Genomic DNA, 15,996 nt, shown 5'->3' on the forward strand with positions numbered 1-15,996 from the left:
GTAACCTTTCTTTGACTATTCCTGAGCCATCATACTTGAGACCCACCTAAACTAACACCAGTGCTTACACCACTAGGACATTTTAGGGTGCAGCCTAGACCAGGGAGGGAGTATTGTAAGACATCCTGCAACTTTGGGTGTCTTACAATACTTTGCTGCTGTAGCTCCCATCTGGGCCAGTCATAGGTAGCCTGCAGGTATGCAGGTCACATCCTGGGTGAAAAGCGTCCCATTCAATTACATTGTGTAATGGCAGACAAGTAAAAGGAGACACGTTTTTAAAGTGCTTTTATACCAATGCTAGAAGTCTAAATAATTAAATGGGTGAACTAGAGTGCCTCGTATTCAATGAGGATATTGGTATAATAGGCATCACAGAAACTTAGTGGAATGAGGATAATCAATGGGATGCAGTAATACCAGGATACAAAATATATCGGAAGGACAGAAAAGGTCATGCTGGTGGGGAGTGGCACTATATGTGGAAGAAAGCATAGAATCAAATGAAGTTTAAAAAAAAAAAAAAAGTATCTATCCCATCCACCTGGGCCCTTTTAAATCACCAGGCCTCTGGGCAATTGACCTCTTCCCCCCTTCCTGTCCCCTGATGGCAGGCCTGACCCTTGGTAAATTGTTCCAGTGGTTAATAACTGATTGTTAAATGGAAACAGGAAGCCAATGGGGGAGAAAGCCAGTAAGGTTAAGTGACAAGGTTTTAAGAAGTTATTTGAGCCAAAAAGGAATCCTTTAGAAAAGGGGATCCAATTCTAGTGAAGTCAATAGACAAGAGCATCAAATTACAGCAGGTAGCATAAGTGCTGGAACTAAGAGTGTGGGGAGTGCTGCAGAACCCCATGGCTTGAAGAGGTTTCCATCTTCTACAGGATTTACAGTTTGGTTCAATGGCTCTCAGCACCCCCACTATAAAAACTGTGGGGCAGGTCGAGCGTAAGATGAAAATTAGGAAGCCTAATAGGGTCTACAGGAGTTTGAAGATCAAGTAACCAAGGACACAGAAGTACACAAGAATCTCCAAGTACATTAAAAAAAACAGGTAGCCTGCAAGAATCAGCAGGCCAGGTCTGCTGGACTAACAGTATAAAGGGTGTAGTTAAGGAAAATGGAGGATAAGGACATTGCATAGACACTAAGTAAAGACGCTGGGGATAGATCTGAACTAATAATGGATTTTATGGTTAGGGACCAAATGGAAAAATCCAGAAAAAACACTCTGGCTTGATTCTAAACAAAACCAATTTTTTCCCTTAAAATGTTTTGTTTAGTTGAAAAACTTAAGATTTCATTTCAAATTAAAAAAACAAACAAACGTCGGGTTAAGTTCAACACTTTTTTGTTGTTTATTGCAAACAAGATATTTTCAAGTTCATTTTAAATTGGTCAATTTTGAACTAAATCATTTAGAAATGAAACACTGAAGGAATTTCCCCCCTAGCTTTTTCGTTGGCTGAAACTATTTGTCAAATCTGACACATTCATAAATAGTTTTGGAGCATCAAAAAAAAAAAAATTGGGTGAAATTTTCTTGAGATTTTTTTTTTCCCCCCATCTCTGGCTGGGAGACACCTAACTTTCTATATAATGAAGAGGGGATACTGGTAGAAATTAAGGTGTAAGAATGGTGCTAGAACAAAGCAACACATTAAAAGCTAAGTCACTAGAACCACAGTTCCAAAAGGACTTAAAAATGATGCGGCTAAGCTGCTAAAGAAAAATATTCAGAGAGAAATCCTGGTCACACTGAAGACAGTGAGAATTTTGTCACTGATTTCAACAGAACACGGACTTCTTCAATTTCCCAATTAAAACCTTTTAGAACACTGGAGGACAAGTGAGGCAAATGTGATCATCTTTAATTTCCATGATCACCTCTCTTTTTTTTGTTTATTGTTTGAAATCAGGCTTTTCTGAGTAGTTACAGTTAACTTTGAGTTTTACTTCAGTACCATATAAATTGCTTGGAATAACGATTGAGAATTAAATTTTAGTATTTAATGTGATGACAGGGACAAACCAAGCTTCTGCAAGAAGAAAAATCATTGTGTCTCTTCCAAATTGATTAGAATTCTTATAAATTGTCAAAATAATGGCTAAATAAAAGAACCAAAAGGTTTTTTTGTTCATTTTTGTAATTCCAGAAAAGCTTTCACAGTGTTCCTTACCAGAGGCTGTTAAGGAAACTAGTGTAGCCATGGGGTGGGAAGTTATACAGCATCATGAATTAGAAACTGGTTAAGAATAAACGGCTAATTTTTATTAGGGCAAAGAAACATGAGTCCCTCACTGGTTTAAACTACAAAGTTATGTCAATGTAAGTCTACTTGCATCAACCTTGTTGTGCAGGTGTCTACACTCAACTTTGTGTCCGGCTGACACGTGACCCATTACAGCAATGCAGTAAAACCACCTCCCTGACCAGCATTGAGCCAAGGTAGAACTACTGAGGTTGTCTCAGGATGAGTGTAGACACTGACACCTATGGTGACCCTAACAGTCCTCCATCAGCTGTCCCAGAATGCCTGACACAAACCACTGTGGTCACAACTGTGAATCTCACTGCTCAAGGGTCATGGAGACGGAAGCCATTACCCATCTCTTTTAAAACTCCTATGTATTTCTGAAATTCCTTTTCCTGATTGCCCAGTGAGCACACCTACTAGTTCTCCCATGTTGCACACAAGTCTCAAACAACCATGCCAGTTACATGCTTTAGAATGTGCTCCTGCCTGGAGTAGACAGAAATATTTCTTCCCACAGGTCCAGGAGAGACAGAGACTATGGAGGCACAGGTACCATCCACTCATAAAAACATTGACATCTGTGATCAAATTACATTGGGGAGGGATGCAAATGAAGGGATATGACAGGGACCAGCATGAAACAGAAGGAATACTGGCAAGCATATCACAAAGCCAGGGAGATCAACAGATTATCTGCTGCCAAGCCGCAGGCCTATTGCTTTTACAAGAGCTAAATGCCATACTTGACAGACTTCACAAACACCCTGCAGAGCACTACGGATACCTTGGAGGAGCCAGAGTCAAAGACCCCTTCTGTGAACAGCAAAGAGAAGGAGAAAGACGGGGCACATGAAACTGGCGGGGTCCAGCTACGCCACAAGCTAGGAACATTGGAGTCTCCACCACAGTCTAACCATCAAGCTCAGCTGGCAGGACTGGAGGGAAAAGAATCTTGGGTAAGTGTGTGAATGTATATTTCATTACTATGTTTAAATGTACAGATGCTACCCCATCCAACTTAGCAGGACACAGGTATAGATTTTTCATTATTTTACTCATATGAGAAGGTGGTAAAACAAAAAAAAGGTAGAATTGGCATCCACTTTTCATATCCTTGTTGGGTTAGACCGGACTGGGGTGTGGGAGGGATGGGACAGGACTTGCAGAACAAGTTGTTTACGTACATAGGGAAGTACCTTGTATCCTCCTGAGAGATCTCAACAAAAAACTTTCACAGAGATATTCTGCGGTCCTCCAAAAGTTTTAGGGACAGCAGCCTTATTTCTTCCTCCATGATAGGACACTTTTCCATGCCAGTTTGTACAGACTTCAGCAGGCACCACTGCAGTAAACAAGATAGCGGCATACAGGCCCAAGCGGCTCCAGGACGCCAGCAGCAGCTGTGCAGTTTGTTCCTTTGTTACCCTCAGGAGCAAGAAATCAGAAAAATCACCACTGCATGTGGAAAATTGTGCCGGTACTCAGTGATATTTCCATGTACTCAGATCCATGGGAACAGGCTGAAATTGTACTGCTTCACGTGATTGAGCAATTCCTTCCTCAGCCACACTCACCATGGAACTGGACAGCAGTGCAATGTCGAGGTGCTCCTAAGCTGAACTCTCATAAGCATGTCTTATTTAAAATTTATGGGAAGCAAGGGAAGGAGTTCTGACTCTTATTAACAGTAATAACAGAAAGCAAAAGTTAACTCTGTTTTATCTGTAGCTGCTCCTGTTGCTGCCTTGAACACTTGACCATGATAAGAAAGAGAAAGAAGAGGACTCGGGAGGATGTTTGCCGAGATCTTGCAAGCCGATGTTACACCAAACCACGAACAGAGGGACCTGGATGGTGAATATTGCAGACAATATGGAGAAGGAACAATCATACAGGAGAAAAGTCACAGCAGGAAACAGAGAGGGAGATGTACCAGGACATGATGGGGCTTCTCCAGGAGCAAACACACATGCTGCGGACTCCTGTTGACCTACAAGTTCAACAAGCACAGGTTCCCCTCCTGTTGCAGTCAATGGAGAACTCCATTTCAACAGCTTCCTATACCCCTGAACATTCCACATGCCATCATGGGCCACATCCCTATACTTCCCATTCCACGCCAGGGGATAGTAAGGACAACCAAACCTTCAGATAAACCAACAGTGGCTTTCACAAATCAGTGTATGGTAGCCAAAGTGGACATGAATGTTCTTTCCCCTTGTTAAGTTCTGTTCCATTCATTTATTTCAGAGGTTTTTTATTGTATTTTTTAGTTTTGGTATTCATTTTTTTTTTATTGGAAGTTAATTCACTATTTCAGAAGATACATTGCAGAACAACTAGCACTACTCAAAACACCAACTACTTGTTATTGTGCAAGGTGACAGCACTCATAGGATCAGTGACAAATACACTAATAATTGTAAGTGTACACCAAGTACCACACAATTCCTTACAGGCCCTGAAACTTCAGGGCCAGGTAGAGCACAAACATACCACATCACTGTGGTTGACTGTTAGAGTGCTCTTTCAAAGCGTTCCTCGGCCACATAGCTCTGCGTTGAGCTCTTCTAATAGCCCTTGCGTCTGGCTGTTCAAACTCAGATGACAGCCATTTCATCTCTCCCCTCCATCACAACAGCAATATTCCCCCCATTGCCTCACAGATATCATGCAGGACACAAGCAAGCTACAGCCATTGGGATATTTTATTTCCACTGAGATCCAACCTTGTGAGTAAACACTACCACTAGCATCTCTTCAATACACCAAAAGCACATTCAACCGTCATTCCACACCTGTTGAGCTGTTAGCTGAATTTCTCCTTGGTGCTGTCAAGGTGGCCAGTGTACACCTTCATAAGCCAGGGGAACAAGGAGTAGGCAGGATTCCCCAGCATCGTTATTGGCATTTCAATCTCACCAGTGGTAATCCCCTAGTCGGAGGGGGGACGGGGGCGAAGTACCTGCTTCAGCTTTCTAAGCAATCCTGTGTTCTTAAAGATGCATGTCATGCACCTTCACCGATAACCCATAATGATACTGGCAAAAAGTCCCTGGAGATCCAACATTTGTTTAATGACATAAAACTAGCCTCTTCTGTTCATGTACTAAGTGGGAAAATAAGTTGGGGCCAAAATAGGAATATGCATGCCATCTATTAGTCACCCCTGCTGCAGTCCAGGAACCCCACTACTGCAAAGCCATCTACTATGTCCTGCATGTCCATGTTATCATGTTACCAACTAACGGCCCTGAATACTTGCATGACAACAGCCCCCATTGTGGATTTTCCATAATGATTGCCCACTGATTGGCACCAAGTTGATACTGCAAGCTTCCACTATACAATCACCATTCACTTCTCAGCTGTGAGTGGAACTCTCATTCTGGTGTCCAAGCTGGTGGGTTGGCATGAGCTCAGCACACAGATGCAGGAACATGGCCTTCTGCATCTGAAAGTTTGGCATCCACTATAATGTAGGTTTGGGACAATGAGTAATGTGATCCAACCAATCAGTGCTTGTTTCTTGCGCCCAGAAGCATCACTCCACCATCTTCTGCTGCTCAATGAATGCCACCAAAAGCCTTGAATTAGTTTTCACTGTATGTCCCACAGCAAACTGTCCTCCATGAAATCATCATGTCCCCCAGTGCTGTTCTTCCTAGGGCTCTACAAATACCGAAGGATTGTACATCCTGTGTTTCCAATGCTTATGACAATAGTGCATATCTACATAGGCTCCATGCGTCTGTCAGAGATGTCAGACACCAAAAAGTGCTGCAGGGTGGGGCTTTTTAAAAAAAAAAAAAAAAAGAAATAATATGGGATATGGATGGCATTATGGGGATTTGACCCCCTTGCTCCCAATCAGGATTTGTTCTGCCCCACCCTGCGTTGTCAAAATTTCCCAAAAGATAATGCTCCAGAGAAGGTAATTGATTGGCACACTAGGATACCTATTCATGGTGTTTCACATTGTGCACTGACACAAGCAATCCTGGTGAGCATGCGCAGCACGAATACAAGAAGCCAACTGTGCACACGCATGAGCGATACACTAACTGCAGTGGCTCTGTGCCAATGTAATTTATGTTTGTCTAAGTTTGTAGTGCATACATGGACACAGTTGTGTACAAGAATTAGTAGTGTTAATATATTAATCTGGAAAAGGAGATAAGCAGCAAGGTAGAAAAATTTACTGATGACAAAACTTATTTTGGATAATTAAGACTAGAGAAAATAAACTTCAGATGGTCTAACAAAGCCAGGTGAGCAGGCAGCACAATGCCTAGTGCAGTGGTTCTCAAACTTTTGTACTAGTGACCCCTTTCACATGGTAAGCATCTGAGTGTGACCACCCCCCCAATAAATTAAAAACACTTTGTTATATATTTAACACCATTTTAAATGCTCATAACCCACCCCCCATGTAGTAACCTCATGATCCCCTGAAGGGTCCCAACCCCCAGTTTGAGAACCCCTGGTCTAATGCAATTCATTGTTACCAAACGCAAGGTAATATATCTCTGAAAAAACATGTTAAACTAGGGGAAATCCCATTCCATGTCCTCATCCTACCCCCATCCCTATACCCGGGGTTCTGACATACTCATGTCAAGAGTTCTGTCTTCCCCCATTAATCTGCCCACCAAGGAGTTCCCAGAGCGCAGCCTGGATGTAAGACAGCTGAGCTAACTGTTCCACCAACCTGGGATCTCCCACTCACACCGAGAAGATGTTGGCAAGCTACAAACCACTGGCAGGTACTGCATTTACACAGACATCCACAGACAGGGACACACCCAACTGAGTTAAACGAATGCTTCTCCCAGCCACTCGAACAAAAGAGAGGCTCAAGCCAATTCCCCCCAGCTCCCCAGCTTTGCCTGATCAGTCTAAGTTCATTACCCAGTTCAACCCCTACCTCTCTGTGGAGAGGACACACACTAGCCTTTGTAAACTGAGTGGCAAACACACACTAGTTTAGGCAAAATATCAAACAGATTTATTAACTACAGATAGATTTTAAGCAATTATGGGTAGTAAGCATAAAGATCAAATAATAAAGCATAAAGACCTAAAAAATAAAAGTAATTTTCCAGTCCAAGTTATATAACTAAACAGAATTTGAATCAAGCAGTATCTCGCCCTGATAGATGGTACAAACAGGTTACAGATCTTCAAGGCACAGGCTGGAACTGCCTTCCAGCCCTGGACCACCCTCCCAGTTCAAAGTCTTTGTCCTCCAAACAGGTTTCCAGGTGTTGAGTTGTGGGGGGAGCAAGGGTGAGTCATGAGGTCATTTCCCCTTCTTTTATAGTTTCTTCCAGCTTGCTGGAAAGATCTTTTGCTATGAGGCGAGTCAAACTGCCTCCATTATATACATGCTCTCTCAGACAGTTGTTGGGAGTGTGGATTCCATTCAACAGGTCTGGCTACTCCACTATTATACCTGAAAGGCTAGTTGTGGATGTTCCCAACCTCACAACATATTTCAGTAATACAACAAAATGCCGTAACTTCACATCCAAAGACCGTACATAGAACCCAACAGGCTATTAGTGTTCAACAGATCAAGACTTTTAAAATGATACCTCACAAGGCATACTTTTTACAAAACATTAATATATGATGGTGGTGAATATGGGGGTTCCAGGACGCTGTCTTCAGGTACAGAGTGCCACACAAGGGTTTTGTGGCCCCCCCCCCCCCAATAACAATCCCAGTATATGACAATTAGGGACACACAGCGCCCCTACCATGGTGAGCATAGGGAAAACGAAGGGGCACAGAGCCCCAGGCACAGATTAGAGGGAGTTGCAGGGAGTCCCTGAAATGAAAGAGGGAAAGAGGGAGGCACACAGAGTTTGTGAGGTGGAATGGACACACACCAGGGGCTCATACATTGTGGTCGGCTAGGAAAAGCAACAGAGTATGTGACGCTCTATAAAAACTGCTAGCCTTTTAAATCAAAGAACTTTTCCCTTTTTCAGCTATGTTGTTTCACAGTAAAAACCATAACAATGTATCTTCACCTTTAAGATATTACAATGATTTAGCACAAACTAAAAAGTTTAGTTTTCAGAAACTGCTTTTGGCTTTCACAGATACAAATTTCTTTATTCAGGTCTGCCACATAAGATTTCTCCCCTACATTGAGGATTCGTTTGAGATGTTACACAAGTAATACCACTTAATAAACCCTTGAAACTTTATTTAACAATGATAAACCAAGTACTAAAGGAACATTTTCACTCTGCAAGACACATATGCCCCAACATAACTAAACATCTCATTTAGCGATATAGCAATTACTGAACAAGAGCTAAAAGTGAATACCTTAAAAAAAAAAAAAAAAAAAAAAAAAAAGTAAGAACCACTTTCCTATAAGCCTGCATGTGCTACCTTCTTGATCGTGGTCCCTGTACACAGTCCATGTCTCCACAGTTCATCCAACAGGTTGCCCAATACTGAGAATGAGGCAGGCAGAGCTGGACTATATTATAATAGACTAACTGCAGGAAGGCAAAACACATGCAGGTGTGCAAGGAAACAGTGAGTGTGATTATGTGAAACATAGTAAATTTAATTTATTTCTGCAAATTGTTTTTAGTGGTCATATAGTGTAAAGTGTTATATAAATATTAATCTTGTTATTGGTCTGGAAAAAGCACAAGATAACTTAGTTTCCTGCTTCAAAAAACTAGAAACATTTGCTGCATATTTCTGGGGGCTCAATTTATAATGCTAAATTGACCTTGCAACTCAGCACTGCAGAAAACTGTGCCTAGCCTGCAGTAAAGCTCTGAAATCCATCCATCAAATGTTAATTGTTACCTAGAATAATTATGCCAAAAGAAGCTTTTTAATATGCTACCACTCCTAATTTTTGATAGACTGGCCCAGTGATCCAACAGGACTTTCCGGCCATACCGTTCGAGATACCAAGATGTTTTTAGAGGAAATAGTGACAACATGCTGATTGTTCACATGGTATTCCTTAACCAAAAGATCTGAGCCCAGTTCACAGTCCTTGTTTTTAAAGTCCTACATGGGGAGAGAGCTACTAAGTCCCTCTCACTCCCCCACCCCAACCTCTTCACATTACATTCACTAAAGCTAATGAAACTCAGATTCAAATTCATGGGTGGGTAGAGGGAAGGGCTGACAGTTGCTGAGTCTGCTCTCCACTAGAAATGAGTTCAGTAACAGTCTTGCCCCATTTAGGACAGATTATAAATTCCACTCATGCTGGCTTTTGCTAAAAAATCATGTGTCACTGACAATGGTTGCCTGGAAGTCATCCATTGGGATTGGAACACTAAGTAAGCAGCTTAAACCAGAGGTGGCGTCTTCCTCGGAGGCTGAATTATGCATCCATATTTATAAGGTGTCCATACAGTAAAGGACATTATATATGTGTGCAACAGCTCTTACAGGTTTTTTATTATTAGGAGGTAGGCATATAACAAATAGTAAAACTTACATCATATAAAAAAAGTAGAGGTTTCCAATTGTATCTAGTATACAATGAAGGACACTAACTGTAGTATTAACTTTGTCCAAACTGCCAGATTTAAGCTATGTTAAGAAGTATCAGGCCTACTCTAGCCTTTTCTGACAGTTTGCACTGGAATTCGTAGTGTAGATGATGCACAGGCAGTCAGCCGCATTTTAAACAACACAGCAGTTAAACACTGGCAAACTGATCTATTATACCAGCACTCCTACTATTGCTACCACCAGTGGAGCTACACTAGTGGAGATCTAAGAAAAACATCTAGTACAGACTGAGTTTAAGTACATGCACCACAATTTACACTCACACCACAAAGATTCTGAACAGTATTTTAAATTTATTAGAGAGCAGTATTTGAGACCTGTTGGTGTTTAGCCTCAAACATGGTTTCAACTTGGAAGGTTCACTTACACCTAGAGTGCCCAGATTGCAAGTATGAAAAATCAGGAGAGTGTGGGGTGTAATAGGCACCTATACAAGAAAAAGCCCCAAATATCAGGACTGTCCCTATAAAATCAGGACATCTGATCACTCTACTTACACCTTCCCCTCCCCAAAAGAGACACAGTAAATTCATTGACATAGTTCCTAGAAGGGTAACGTACATTGGTTGAAAGCAGTTTCACTAAGATCTGGTTTACATTAGAAAATTAGATCGGTTTAACTACATCCATCAGGGATGCAAAAAATCCACACCTGAGTGGAGTAATTAAACCAACTTAAGTCCCCATGTTGACAGTGCTCTGTTGATGGAAGAATTCTCCCATCAACCTAGCTACCACCTCTCAGGGAAGTAAATTATCTATGCTGACAGAAGAACCCCTTCTGTGGGTGCAGATGTCTACACTGAAGCACTCTGGCAGCAGCAATGCAGCTGTAGCATTTTAAGTGCAAACAAGCCCTAACCCCTAACTGACTTGGTAAACTGATCTAATTTTTCTAGTGTAGACCAGGTCTAAGCATAGTTTAACAGTTATAAATACTTTTTTCTTCACTACTCTAAATGAGACCCTTCCCTCCATATCCTAAGCAATACATCTCTCAAACAACTTCTACAGTGAGACTGAACAAAGCTTTAGAGAAAATAATACAGTAAGTATGTTATAAATTACAAACATACTAGCAATAATAGAAAAATGTAAGGATGCTCACAGCCCAAATTTGGATTTTAGGGGGAAATGCACAAAGGTTGGGATATTCAAAGTCAATTAGGGTTATTTAGTCGTAACTCCTATTCATTCCAGCAGACAGCAAGCAGCTAAGGAGCTGGGTTTGGAAGTTTTACCCGGAGAATCTGACACTCAGTGTTAGCATTGATTGTTCCCTTTACAGCATTGTGAAATTACGACCAGAAACGAAACAAACGTGAAGCCAACCAGCACAGCCTCACTGTCCGAAGTTGAACGAAAGGGGGGTGGGGAGCTCAATGAAAAGAGCTAGTTGTTTTAAGAAGCTGTCAGTAACACGAGCACTGGTTTTCAACAACATTCGTTTTACAATTTTCTCTACACAGCCCTTCTTTGGGATCGCCCAAAACACCATCTTTATAGCTGGCTAGTGTATTTTTTTTAGAACAAGGCGGGTTCCTGGCCAGGAAGCAGCATCTCCTCTTCGCTGTCTCACCATCTAGGTACCCAGGCTAGTCGCTCTCCAAACGCGAGGCTTTTCTTAGCACGCCCCAAGTGACATGCTGCCGCTGAGCACTTAGCAACTGCCCATACGCAGCCAGCGGGCACCGCGTAACCACTGACCCTCGCGGGCCTCGGGCCCCCACAAACCTGCTGTGGGCGGCGCCAATGCCCGCCAGAGCCGAGCGTCACCCGGCACCGGTTTCGCTTTCCAGCTCGCCTCCACTCTCCAGTTCCCGGCAGCCCCCGCCCCTGTCGCTTAAAGAGGGCAGGACCCCCGCACCGGGGATACCCTGCCAGGCCCAGCCAGGGCTAGACCAGCCGCTCCACTCGTATTCCGGTCTCCTGCCGCCACCGGGACCACAGGGCGGCCTCCCAGCCCTCCCTGCAGCTAGGGGGAGCCCCGGGGGCAACCCAACCCCCTCCGCTGGGTACCCCAGCCTCATGCCACCACCGAGACCCTCCGCCAGCCTCCCTCCGGGGGCAGCTTCCCTCCAGCCCCAGTCCCGTGCCGCTCTGCGGCAGCCTGCCCAAGCCGACAGGCAGTAGCCTCAGGTCCGGCCGGTGCAGTGCGCGGCGGCGCCGCCCCCCCACCGTGCCCCGCTAGTCCCTGGCCGGGCACCGTCGGGAGCCCGGTGCCCTGCGCGCCATGGGCCGGCCGAGCCCACGCACGTAGAGGTGACCCCGGCCAGGCCCGCCGCCCCCCTACCTTGTAGGAGTCGGTGGCGAGCAGGATGTTGAACTCTGCGCCTGCTGCTGCACGTTCCATCTCGCCGAGCACGAGCCGCTGCTGCAGCCGCGAGCAGGGACAATCACAAACGGACTGTGCTGCTGCCGCCTCCCCCTCTCGCTGCCAAGAACCTCCCTGGGGGGCGGAGCCACCGCTCCATAGCCCCCCCATTAGATTGGACCTGCGACGGGAGAAGGTAGGGCTATGACGTCACGCGGAGGAGGGCGGGACCTGCGCCTCCAAGCATTCTCGAAGAGAACGGGCGGAGCCAGCGCTTCACGTTCTCTGTCGTGAGACTCGATCGCCCGGCGTTGGAAGGGGGCGGGGCCTAGGCGGTGATGCCAAAGGGTAGGCGCTCCACTCTCTCTTTCTATTGGCCGGGAGCCCCGGAGCTGGGTGGGAGGAGAGGGAAAGATGCTCAGGCAAGAGAGCTGGTGACCAAGGGGGGAAGGACTGCGGGCGCGCGCGGGCTGGCGCAGAGCTCGCTGCTTTCGATTCCTCGGAAACGCGGCGGGTGCGGGGAAATGGCCCAAGCCTCGCCCCGCCCTTGGCTGAGGCGCCCCGGGCGCCCCGTACGCTGGACTCCGCGGGCGGGGGGCTGCTCCGGGGTTCCCGCCGGCGGCGGGAAGCCAGGCCTAGAGGGTAGCCGCTTCGCAGCGAAGAAGGGTCTGGAACAGGGCTGGGCCTGGATTTTCTGTGGGGCCAGCGCTGCTGGGAGCCCGGCTCTGTAGAGCACCAGCTCCCGGCGCTGCTGGGAGCCCCGCTTAGCTGCCGGGCTGGCCGAAGGTGAGCAGGGCGCGCAGGCCGGCACGGAGACCCGCCTGAACCCCGCATGAAGAGGGCTCAGGGCTGCTGCACCAGGAGAAAGTTGTCTGGAGACGCTTAGGCCCGTCCCTGTAGCCCAGTCCCTCGTCGAGAGTGTCCTAGCGCCTGGGCCGCCAAGGGATGGAGACTGCGTGTCCCCGACGACTCTCAGCGAGCCTCAGCCAGGGACACTGCTCCAAGTCTGGAACTGGCAAGTGGCCACTGCAGGGTGGTGTGTTTGGACGGGGTGTCTCGTCCCCAGGGGCAGGGGCTGCTCTGTGTATTTTGCCACCCGAAGCAAGGCAGTCAGGCGGCTTTTGGTGTCGCGCCTTCGCCTATCCGCTGCCGAAATACCAAGAACCAGCTGACCTGCAGAAACGCTGCCGTGCCCTCACGGTGACTGGCAGGCCGCCCTCTGCAGCTTGCCATCCCAGGCACCTGCTTGGTGCGCTGGTGCCTGGAGCCACCCCTGCCCAGGGGAAGCATCAGCTGCCACATCTCTCCTGAGCGGTGGGGCTGAGTTCTGCACACACAAGCCTACCACAGCCAACTCCTCTGGGCCCAGCTTGCTGGTTTCCCTCCTGTGTAGCAAATGCTCTGTATGCTGGCTGCCCTTTGAGGATCAATGAGCTGAATGTAGGATTAATTCACCATGACCTCTGACATCCTCTCCTCCCCTGTGACTGACATTGAAGTTTCCCACCCACTTTCCTCCAGTCCATAACACTTGATAAAGTCACCTTTCTCCCTGCCTTGAATGCTTTCACTGGTTCACCCTCTTCCACAACATGAAGTTCAAGTATCTTGTCCTTATCTTCAAGCCAGTACTGCATAACTCTGCTGCCTTCCTAGCGTTCCCTCTAATTTTTCCCACCCTTGTGCGGAATGAATTTTGTTATGGGCACAAATATGGAGGGGATGTGTGGTGGGGTGAGAGGTTTGGAGTGTGGGAGGGGGCTCAAGGCTGGGGGTGCAGGCTTTGGGGTGGGACCAGGGATGAGGGCTTTGGGGTGCAGGAAGGTGCTCAGGGGCTACAGTGGGGAGTGTGGACTCTGCCCAGCTCTCTCTCCCCACAGCAGTACCTGGGCTGGCAGAGGAGCTTCACCCTGCTGTGGCAGCTCTGGGGCTGCAGCATAGGTGACCTTCCCCCAGCCCCAGAAGGTCCAGGCTGGAGGAGGGCTGCACCTGGGGCTGGCCCAGGCAGCACTGTAGCAGAGTTGGGGCTGGGGTAGGGGCACCCTGGTTGCAGCAGAGTTGGGGGCTGGGCTTGGTGAGGGCCAGGGGAGAGGCATCCCTCCCCTGGCCATGGCAGGTCCCCTGAGTGCCTGTGTGGTGCTAAGTAGGCTGCTGCACGGCTGTGCAGCTTACAGGGAACCTAGTTTCCTACTTATCTGTCCTTGTCATGCCTCCCCGCTCCTCCAACAATGCCAGTCTCCAAATACCATTTACCTGCCTTTCTAGTGATCTTTTCTGCACCCTCTGCCACATCACCCCTAAGCTTGGAATAACTTTCCTGAGCTGGTCTGGACTGCAACCTCAAACCCCTTTTTAAGACCTACTTCTACTGTGATGCATTCAGTAACTATAACAGTATAGTTGTAGGGCAATTGGGATCAATTTTACTTGATCTATGATAATTTTAAAATAGTCTGTCCTTCAAACTTTGTATTATCAGGATGGGGCCAATCATTGCCTGGCTTGTTTGCAGTTCTTTTTTCCCCTGCCCTGCAAGTCTATGTTCTTTTAGAGTGTCAGCTCTTTGAGGCAGGGGCTGTATCTATTTTAGTGTTTGGAAAATGCATATTATAGTGCAGGCATTATCAGAAACAAGAGTTACTAATAATTAAATTAATGACTGAACGAAGAAAAATTCTTTGCCTGAAACCACAGTTGCAGGAAATTTGCAAACTAGCTGTTTAATTAATGAAGACTGGGGAGCAGAAATCCTGCAGTGTCCAGTTTTTAAAAAAAGTAATGACATTTCTCTGTATAAGGCTCTGTTGATGTATTTTAAAGCTTTCAGTAGTATGATTAATACTGATTTGTTCAGACAGGATCTTTAATCCTCAGCATCTTCCCCCCTCTTAGCTCTTCAGTTCTATCTGACAACATGTCAGAGCTTGAATAATGGCTTAATTTAGTTTAGATGAAAGAATCAAACTGTATCAGTAATAAAATATTGGAATGTTAGCACACTGTGGAGCATTAATAGAAAATGGGACCAGGCTAAATGAAATTATGCTAAATTACAGTTTGCTGAGGAAAAGGACAAAAAGCAAAGATTAAACAGTGGCAAAGATTAAATAGTAGTCACTGATGCAGCACTAACTGCAGGGAGCATGGTTACAAAGGGGAAAAGGGGTGAATCTAGGAACATACAGAACTCTACTCAGATATAGATATGCACTCAGATAGTCAATTATTACCTGTCATATCCTCCATTGTGGGTATAAGTAGACGTCAGCCTACACTAGAAACTCGAATCAGGATTGTAATTTGGTTAGGGGGACAGCTACAATGTAATCAAGTTGCATCAGTACCACAGACAAGGCCTTAATCTCTGTCTAAAGTAGGCAGGGAACCAAGTTACGCTTTTATTTATTTATATTAGTTTAAATATGATGCACATAAATTGTTTCTAACATTATTTGGCTATTTTTTATGGTCAGGGCTGGTCAGGGATAATCTTTTAGCATTTTACTCTTGCAAGTGAGAAATTTTAAAATCTGTTCATTATAGGTATCTTTAACTTTCTCTCTCTCTCTCTGACAGTAATGAATGGATTCAAATTATGCTAGGAATCACCTTGCTTTCAAGCGGTTTCTGCTAACAAGTGATTCTCTATTCAGCAGAAGTGTCCTATCAGCATTTTGCATGTAGAATTTAACAACTTATTGTAGAAAGTCAATCCCACAAAAATATTTTCAGGGCATGGCTACACTTACATTTTTGCAGCGCTGGTAGTTACAGCTGTGGTCGTACAGCTGTGTAGGGCCAGCGCTGCAGTGTGTCCACACTGACAGCGACCAGCGCTGCAGTGTGTCCACATTTGCA

At 45.6% G+C, this 15,996-nt stretch overlaps 1 protein-coding gene and 1 long non-coding RNA gene across 3 annotated transcripts in view; one reads left to right on the forward strand and one right to left on the reverse strand.

The window, feature by feature from the left end:
* The window catches only part of NAMPT (nicotinamide phosphoribosyltransferase), a 73,893-nt gene extending 61,625 nt beyond the window's left edge, over positions 1-12,268 (reverse strand). Inside the window, exon 1 of one of the 2 annotated variants that reach the window (XM_032787317.2) lies at positions 12,118-12,268. In XM_032787317.2, coding sequence (XP_032643208.1) covers positions 12,118-12,177 — 60 coding nt within the window. In that variant the 5' untranslated portion in view covers positions 12,178-12,268. The remainder of the gene's footprint in view (positions 1-12,117) is intronic. The other variant, XM_032787316.2, reaches the window with a different exon arrangement.
* Positions 12,269-12,599: 331 nt separating this feature from the next.
* On the forward strand, positions 12,600-15,119 carry LOC142046710 (uncharacterized). The gene is made up of 2 exons (XR_012655681.1): positions 12,600-12,746; positions 12,778-15,119. It is a non-coding gene; the product is annotated as an uncharacterized LOC142046710 (long non-coding RNA).
* Positions 15,120-15,996: the final 877 nt, after the last annotated feature.

The sequence above is a fragment of the Chelonoidis abingdonii genome, chromosome 1 (genome assembly GCF_003597395.2).
Source record: "Chelonoidis abingdonii isolate Lonesome George chromosome 1, CheloAbing_2.0, whole genome shotgun sequence".
Lineage (NCBI taxonomy): Eukaryota > Metazoa > Chordata > Testudines > Testudinidae > Chelonoidis > Chelonoidis abingdonii.